At 33.1% G+C, this 9778-nt stretch overlaps 1 protein-coding gene across 1 annotated transcript; it reads left to right on the top strand.

The window, feature by feature from the left end:
* The first annotated feature begins 1994 nt into the window (after window positions 1-1994).
* LOC139490837 (uncharacterized) lies at window positions 1995-5097 on the top strand. Its single transcript, XM_071277899.1, has 3 exons — window positions 1995-2147; window positions 3579-3704; window positions 4977-5097. The coding sequence occupies exons 1-3, from the start codon at window positions 2111-2113 to the stop codon at window positions 5069-5071; spliced, it is 258 nt and encodes an 85-aa protein (XP_071134000.1). The 5' UTR covers window positions 1995-2110; the 3' UTR covers window positions 5072-5097.
* The last annotated feature ends 4681 nt before the right edge of the window (window positions 5098-9778 follow it).

Below are 9778 nucleotides of genomic sequence, written 5' to 3'. Positions count from 1 at the left end.
TGCTGTAGAAATTTACTGACAAATATTGAATTCAATTTCGAAGTATGAGTTAATTGCTGATTTTGGCAAAATGTTGAAATTTTGGTTTGTTTTATTTTCCTCTTTTTAATAGCATTAAGAGTGACTGTAGACATTGATGTTGTTAAACTTCCTCAGCACTAAATAGAAGATTTTATTTGGAGTTACGGTATCAAAAGGAATAAATTGACTAAGATGTTGTACACAATTTTAATGATGGTATCTATGATGCGGGGTGGTTCCTGCTCTTGATCCAGACGACTTCCTCCAATCAGCAAGACGAACCATCACAGCTAAAAAGTTTGACAATTATCAAGCAACTTACATAATTGAAAAACAAGTGAGAAACAATACTAGGTGTTTTGACATTCGTACCAGTTAAACACCGTAACATTCAAACTCATTCTTTATGTCCACTATTATTAACTGGAACCATCTAGAAGACACTATTGTGCGCAAACAACAAGTGTAGAGGGCTTTACATCTGCTCTCGCGAAATGTCAGTAAATCGACGGCGCCTTCACTCCGGTTGTATAAAAGCCACAATTGGTAACTACGACGTACCCATACAGATACAGACACAACCACTTTGTCGATTCCACGGCTGGTGGAGGTTATCTCCCCGAGGGTATCAACAACCGAGTAGTCAGCTTGACATCAATTATGATTGATATGGTCATAATTATAAAAAACTGTTTACAAAACTTTTCGAAATATTTAGGATGTTCTTACCCATGTATATAATAGATTACAATAGGAAGGAAAAGGAAACGCCATAACAAACTGACTTTCACGAATGGGCACCTCACCATTCGGAAAACCGATGGCAATACATGACTGTTAACACAACTGTTTCACCAATGACAGCTGTGATTCATCAATGGGATATGGTTTATAAATTACAAATTTTCGTAATAATTCAAAATGTTCAATTACAAAAAGCTTTACATCGCTTTCTTTACAAAACTGAGATGTGGTATGATTGACAATGACAACTATCCACCAAAGTTCAAATGAAATGCATGCAAGCTTTCATAGGAAACACTACGACTTAAACAATGAGAAAAACGTCTGCCGTCTGGTCGACTATAAAAGGGCATGAATAGTTTGAAACAATTCAAACGAGAAAACTAACATCCTAATTTATAACAAAACGTTTTACGAAAAACAATATGACAAACATGAACCAGTGGCAACCACTGAACAACATGCTTCTGCTTTGCGACAGGCACTTAAAGAATGTGGCAGCTTAAACATATTTATGACTGCTCACCCCTACCAAAACCTGGAACAGGGGTGTAAAAGTACAACAAAAGAAGAAACTACAAAAATCAGTTGTAAAAATCTTAACTCATCAGAAGAATTCAAATAGAAATACATATAATAAAATATTTATACCCCTCCCACCCCCCCCCCCCCCCCCAAAAAAAAACCAACAAAAAAAAAACAACAACACTCAATACAGATCTGAGAGGGCTCGCAATTACTACCATTTTACTAGTTCTACATAAATTACACTTATTAAAACGTAAAACTTTACTAAAGAACAGACACGAGCGTATCAAACGAGTTGAGATTTAAAAACACTACTGTAGGACGCTGCCTAAGGAAAATCACCGTTCTCTTTTTTAAATTTATTTTATAAATTAGTGCGTTTCTATGTATGTTGGTGTTTGATTTGTAGCAGTTCAGTGTTACTTTTTCCGTTGTTTTCCTCATTTAGTTGATGTGTTTCCCACGGTCGTGGTTTGTGACCTGGATTTGTTTTCGCTTAATCGATTTATGACAATTGAACACTTCTGTTGCCTTTAGTTCGAGATATATGTTAAATCTAGACGTGTCTATCTTAAGTTTAGTGAAAGTAGTGGCCTATTTACTGACGACAAAATCAACACCATACGTCTGATAACCTGAGCATGATAAAATAAGCATAATAATGAACAGCTGTCGTTATGTCGGGACTTGTTTCACGTGTTTCGACTTTGGTGAGAATGATGTCAAGTCATTTACCGGAACTTTTATTATTTAACTTCTTATCAAAATAGTCCTTATATAAACTGATCACAACTTGTTCTGTTATCAAACCATCAACATGAAAGTTACAATTCTGTGTTTCGTTGTTCTAATTGGTAAGTTTTTTTGTAAAGATTTAACACACATTAATACATACAATTATTTCTGGAATTTAATTTTATATTTAAAAGAGTTATAATTTTGTCAATGTCGTCATCAGTATGCTCATTTCACTTGTACTCATGGGCAGGAAAATGGAAAACAAATCATGATATTAACTCTTGATATTTATTGGTACTTCTAGACATAGTTACAAGCATTATGTTTTTAAATAAGTGTCGTATAACTTATTGTATCAATTGTAATTAAATTTCTTTTCATTATTCCTAGATCTGATCTACGAAAAAAATTACGGAACATCTATATGCATGTTTTGATAACTTGTTTTTCTTTCATATTCTCCATACTCGAAAATTTTATTTGTAACCAAACAACAAGGTCTGATACTTTTAATAAATTAACAGGTTTTTCATAAAAATGTATCCGTCAAATATATGAAAATAAGATTTTTAATGCAAAAATTAACAATTAGAAAATTTCTTATAAATAAATTAATATGCATTATATATTTGACGTCGATACATTCCATTGTAATATTAAATAGCATGTTGTTTATTATTTCAAATAAACTGTTTTAAGTGTCTAAATGCAACAGATTTCAGTCATCTATATATATAATCACTTTAGGATTATGTTAGATTGAAATCCTATTTTTGACATTTTACATATGATGTCACACATCGTTGTCCATATAAGGGAATTTCATGCGACTGTCATACAAGTGAGAGGATTATCAAGCTACACAACCAAGTTTATCCAACTATTTATTTCTTGAAATATTCCGTACCAAGTCAGGAATATGGCAGTTGTTATCAAATAGTTCGTGTCTATGTTTGTTGAATTGGCTCTGTTTTTGTTGCACTTCAGTGTTTCTGTTCTTCCATTATTTCACTTTTATAGTCGATGTGTTTCTCTCAGATTAAGTTTGTAACCCGGATTGGATTTCTCTAATCGGATAATGACTTTTGAACAGCGGTATACTACTGCTGTCTTTATCACTTCAAAGGTTTCACAATAATAAAGAATTTGATAAAGGAATACACTACTTTGAAACGAATTAAAATACTTTGAAATGCAGTAAAATACTTTAAAATGCCGTGAAACACTAAGGAGAAAAAATAATTACTTTGACCAATAGATAAATAAAACAAATATTTGAAACTTAACCTATGAGATATGATAGAACTTAGTTTCATGGTAAAAAAGTGACAAAATGAGTATAGACATACTTTCTTGAAGATTTTATCGACTTTTCTAACAAGGTATACCTACAGAAATGTCCTGTTTAATCTTCAGTGTCTTTTAAAATATTGAAATGGATATAATTTACGTCATGCTGATGTACCACAATGAATTGTTGTAATGAGAGTCTATTTTTAGAACGTTTTATCGAACATCAAATATGACGATTTATTTTTCTTTTTTAGCTGCAGTATATGCAGAGAACTGCCAAATGGCCAGTGACTGCACAATGGAAACCTGCAGCTCTGGAGGCATGGTAGAGTGCCAACATGGAGTTTGTACATGTGGAGGCGGTGGAGGCGGACCCGGAGGTAAATTGAATTATTTCTATTTGTATCGCTTTATTATAAGAAGAAAATGTATTATAATACTAGTATATGATTGAAATGACATATTAAAATAATGTCTGTTGAGTAAGTTTTGAAAATAATTACGCATTACTGAATTATGACTATTTTTTTGAAATATTAGAGAGCAAACCAAAAAAATTTCTTGTAATTTACGTCAGAATTTGTAAGTAGTTTCACTTCTTTATATAGGATTAGGAGATACAGCAGGGACAGTTTACACATATATAGTATAGGAAGTCCCTGATTGCTAGTATCATTAAACCTGTTTTTTGCACTAACGAATTGCTTTCCGTTAATATGCAACATATATTCATAAGCCGACTTCCTTTTAGGTAATTAAGCATATGTTTGCCCACATTTGCGTTCGATACAAATCTTAATTGACAAGTATTGCAAGTGTTCCTTTCGAAGGTCGGAAGTTTTCTCCGTGCAATTTGACATCCTCTACCAATAAGACAACACCGGACCTTCACGATATAGCCAATAGGACTGAAAGTGACATTAAACTTATAAAACAAAACAATCATATTTATATTATACCTTAATTATTTATTGTATAAACGTGAATATTATGGATTGCTTGAATGTCTTTTGGTACACCGTCGGTAAATATTTTCTTATATACAATTTTCTTATACCGTTGCCCAATTGAAGATTAAATCATGCTTTTGTTTTCTTAATAAGACAATCAAAAGTATGGACCAACGTGCTATTTTTCAAGATACATAGATTTTTCATGCAAAAACACATTTTTGGTGAGAAAAAAAATCTATTGCTAGATAAAATTTTGAAACAAAGTATGAGAAGATATGTTTTACAATAGTCTTAAATAAAATAAATAGAACAAATGGTGTCACCGATCTTGTTTTCTTCTATAAGTAAAAAAATGAAAATTTCACTTTCAGTCCAGTAGAGAAGTTTTACTATAAGAGTTGTCTTCCATTCAATGGCAGAAAAGTAGATTCTTAAAACCAAAAAGATGTGTTATTTGTTGAATCATTTTATATTGTGCAAAACATCACTAATTTTTCTTTATAAAAAATAATATTCATACACTCAAATTGCAAATCTGTCTCAAAATTTGCAGATTTAGACAATGAACTAGACCGATTGTGAATTGCTATTTTACAATCCAAGATGGCGGTAAAGAGTGAATCTACCTTAAAGTTATAACAGTAAAAGAAATACAATGAAAACTGCATATGAATATTTACTTATATTTGGTTTTTATAGGTTGCATGGACCAAGCTGACTGTCATGGTCATCATTGTGCACATGGTCATGGTATGCCACATTGCATTGATGGTCATTGTGATTGCAAACATTAGAATATTAATAAAATATAGAATCGTAATTGTCTTATGCTTAAGGAATGGGTAATGTCAGGAATATGACAGTTCTGGTCCATTCGTTTTTTATGTGTTTTGTCGTTTAGTTTTGCCATGTGATTATGTACTTTCCGATTAAATTTTCCTCTGAGTTCAGTATTTTTGTGATTTTAACGCTTGCTTCATAAATATTGAAACAGTAATGTTATTTGACAGCATCAGCCTCAATGCAAAATATACAAATGTGATAGGAAGGCAATTTTAACATATGCACCAAGCTGCGGGAAGTTATTTTACTTTTATTACTTCATGTACTAACAGTGGTTTACATATCGGTTTTAATTTCGATTTCTCATTTGGTTCATGAGGAAGATAAGGAAGATGTCTAATTAGACTAGACAGGTTATGAATAAGTTACTGTTAAAATACCTGCGAAATATACTTTGGTTCATAATTTAAAGATATATAATGTTGGTTAAGGCGATATTAAGATCTTAAATCACAGTACCACCACTCAATATGACACACAGAAGGAAAGTCTTCTCGACAGAAACTAATGGCTTTTGTGATCTAATCATAGGATATGTCATTGTTATACCCTGGATGGATTGCACTGATCAAAATAGTGTGTTAATAAATACCTTTAATTGGTGACTTATATAGAGTAAAAACTGACTGGGATTTTTTACAAAAAGATATCCTGACCCTGTTTGTCTAGCACTTCTAGCAGTTGTGCCAATCCCACAACAAATCTTTGAACAAAGTTTTGAACACATAGGAAAAATATTGAATGATTAAAAAAATCCAGGTGCGCATGACAATCCCAACCCCATCCCACGGAAAATCAAAGGGTCCGTGTCTAATACGGGTTGTGAACGTTGTGTAATACAGCTTTGATTGTCATCAAACTTGTATATTATATCTCTATATTATATACTATTATACTTACAAATTACAAAGTTATGTAATTGGTATCTGGTTTATTGAGGTCAAAGAAAAAGAACATACAAATTTACTTTTCTGCATTGGCTAGAGGTAAAGGGGGAGGGTTGAGATCTCACAAACATGTTTAACATCGCCGCATTTTTGCGCCTGTCCCAAGTCAGGAGCCTCTGGCCTTTGTTAGTCTTGTATTATTTTAACTATCATTTTCTTGTGTACAATTTGGAGTTTAGTATGGTGTTCATTATCACTGAACTAGTATATATTTGTTTAGGGGCCAGCTGAAGGACGCCTCCGGGTGCGAGAATTTCTCGTTGCATTGAAGACCTGTTGGTGACCTTCTGCTGCTATCTGCTCTATGGTCGGGTTGTTGTCTCTTTGACACATCCTCATTTACCTTCTCAATTTTAATTTTCAGTTTGGATGGAAAAATTTAATCCACATCCCTCCGATCCGCAAATTAACTCGTTTACACCTTCTTAAACTAAAATCTTAGTTACCAATGTTGATCACATGTGTTTTTTTTCTGAAATATCTTGTTTGTACCATTCTATTAGAACCTTGGTTTAATTTTGGCATTTTTACCCAAAAGGATTTCGTACCACGCTCCTCTCAGTGGAACTATATTGTTAGCGCCCCTTTAATCCTTGATCCGCACCTGATTTTAAGTGTTTCCGTGCTAAGAGTGGGCTAAAAGTTCATGCATTAATATATGAATGGGGTGGGTAAATTTCCAGCCGCACTTCATTACTCATTTTAACCGAAAACTGAAGTAATTCCCCACCTTTTACTTGTTAAATTGCTGCGGTTGCCTGAAAGGAAAAGCTCTTGACGTGCAAAGATATCTTGTTAAATTGCTGAGAGCGTCAATGAAATGTGTATCACAAAGTGTTTCAGTGTAAGGTAGCACTCTTCAGTTAGAATATAAAATTAAAATGAACCACAAAATGTTTAATCATCTTCTATTCGTGGATGTCTTAAACATTAATCCAACTGGTTGTGTCATATATATGTGCATATGTATGTGATCAGTATTTTCCATAAATTTGAGTTTCCAATCAAAAATGTGTGTCTTTCGCTTAAAAAAAAGCATAGCAACAAATGCCGATCCAATATGTGTTACGGATATGAAAATACAGACTGTCAAACAGAAAACCATATAAGATACATTAAATAAAATTGATGTTCTTATAAGCCAACTATGATGTCTATTTTAATCTTCAGCTACCCAAAAATGAATTTATTGCACACTAGCTCTCATACTTGAAAAACCCAAAGGGGACAATATGTAAAACTACACACCTAACTGTGGAATGCTACCTAAGGTCAATATTTACCGTATCTGCTACGAAATTAAATTTAATTTTGCCGGGCAGACGTGCAATGATGGAAAATTTCAGAGCCGAAAGTCATGAAGAACAGTAAATCTGAACTGACTTTTTTTCCGATTTTAATCACCATATACCCCCAAAAGTTCTTGAAATGAGTACAAAATGAACTACGTTTACCGTTATCCCTTGGTGGTATAAAACAATATTCGTGGATTTTATGTGATAGAAGAAAACGCGACACCCTATTTCATCTCTATTCATTTAGTAATTGTTTTTCAATACATTGTGACAATGAAACTACTGGAACACAAACTGCTTTCCACAATGTATCAACTGAACTCAACATCGGGTGTTGTTAAATCAGAGGCTCCTTGCTATTGTTTGTAGTCTCTTATGTGTCTTTTTAACTTCCATAGCAAAATGTTACGATTCATTCCCCTCCTCTCCACCCGTGGCAGATGAAGCCAAAAATTGTGATAACAATGTTGCGCCATTTATCAGTTCATTAAAGTCACGCCCATTCCGACTTTATTATTATTGACCAATGGTAGCACTTGAACTCACTTCAGTGTGGAGGTGAACACATTTGTAACGTCTAGAGTTTACCAACCCGGAGAAGGAGGAAACGAAAAAATAAATTGAAAGTACAACATGCAAGAAAACATACACAAGAACATCTATTAGTTGATTAAGAACTTTCAAATTGTAACTAAACGTCGTCGTATGTTGTTGGTCGCAAAGACTTGTTGCAAATTCAGCACGTGGCAAGTATTTACCTACATTTTCTAAATTTACACGGGGTCAAGTTGTAGGCGCATTGAATGACTGCAACCAATGAAAACCATTACCCAATGGATCCAAATTTCTCTCTTCATCTGCCAAGATACAGATGAGAGAAGTGAATCGTAACCCTTAGCCAGCGAAGATAATGTCTTTTCGATTATCATTTATTTTATGATATGTCTTTCTGTTGAATTGAATCCCCCTCCAGCAACATGGAGTCGGGAAAGCTATCACGAGATCACAGATGCAGCTGTATGTAGTAACTTATTTATGAATTAGATTATTTAAAAATACTTACAAAAGTCTGTCAGATTTAAAACAAAGAACGATATATCTGTACACAACAAAACATTTTCTTTTTTTCTGAACTGAACATCTATATTTCTAATCATATATAAAATTGAGAATGAAAATGGAAAATGTGTCAAAGAGACAACAACACGAACATAGATCAAACAACAGCAGAAGGTCACCACCATGTCTTCAATGCGGCGTAAAATTCCCGCACCCGGAGGCATCTTTTAGCTGGCCCCTAAGCAAACAAATATATAAGTTCAGTAATAATGAACTCCATAATAAACTCCAAATTTTACACAAGAAACTAAAATTAAACATAATACAAGACTAACAAAGGCCAGAGGCTCCTTACTTGGGACAGGCGCAAAAATGCGGCGGGGTTAAATAGGTTTTTGAGATCTCAACCCTCCCCATATACCTCTAGCCAATGCAGAAAAGTAAACGCATAACAATACGCACATTAAAATTCCGTTCAAGAGAAGCCCGAGTCTGATGTCAGAAGATGTAACCAAAGAAAATAAACAAAATGACAATAATACATAAATAACAACAGACTACTAGCAGTTAACTGACATGCCAGCTCCAGACTACAATTAAACTGATTGAAAGATTATGTCTTTATCATATGAATATCAGGCACAATCCTCCCCGTTTGGGGTTAAGTATTCATTATTTTCATTCCAGAATATTTCTTTTTTTTTGTATATAATTGATTGGATTCTAAACTTTGATAACATCATATGTAGCAATGTAAAGTGTTTCTCTTGGCCACTATGAAAAATGAAGATCACACAATAAGCAGAACATAATATATGTGCTATGGATGTATCAGTATCTATTTAATCCATCCGGGTTTTTTTTTACCAGAGATTATAAAACTAGTTTACTAATGAGTTCGTAACTACAAGTATATCAAACCAACAAAACACCCGAAAAGTGGTAAAACTTCTCATTAGAGACCAATAAGAGGTAGACTGAAGATTTCAGCCATGACATAATAGTATATATTGTCTTGCTGATCTTTTTTACAATGCAAAATCCTGATCTTTTTAAAACAGCTTTCAAGATAAAAGGCAAAAATACAAAAAGAGGAACATAATAAATAAAAGGCAATAACTTCATTAAAAAAAAACTATCAAATTTATCATGTGACTTATTTGTAGATGTCTTGCTTATCAAGTTTACTTTTTGAGGTTTTTATCTATCTAAAAGAATTACAAAAATGCATAAGAAATGGGAAAAAACTCATTAAAGAATAATCACTTTAGAGGGGTGTCGACTGACGATTTAGATCATTTGATTTATTTGTTAATCTTGTTTTGATGATAATTTTTGCATTTCAAAGTTTATGCTA

Source organism: Mytilus edulis, chromosome 10, assembly GCF_963676685.1.
Source record: "Mytilus edulis chromosome 10, xbMytEdul2.2, whole genome shotgun sequence".
NCBI lineage: Eukaryota > Metazoa > Mollusca > Bivalvia > Mytilida > Mytilidae > Mytilus > Mytilus edulis.
This window is presented reverse-complemented; position numbering and strand designations above follow the sequence as displayed.

What these genes read in the sequence shown, in the direction of transcription:
- LOC139490837 (XM_071277899.1), top strand. Translation starts at nt 2,111, where the DNA reads ATGAAAGTTACAATTCTGTGTTTCGTTGTTCTAATTG. An exon ending in GTGTTTCGTTGTTCTAATTG is followed by an intron (nt 2,148 to 3,578) that starts GTAAGTTTTTTT and finishes TTTCTTTTTTAG; the next exon opens with CTGCAGTATATGCAGAGAAC. An exon ending in CGGTGGAGGCGGACCCGGAG is followed by an intron (nt 3,705 to 4,976) that starts GTAAATTGAATT and finishes TGGTTTTTATAG; the next exon opens with GTTGCATGGACCAAGCTGAC.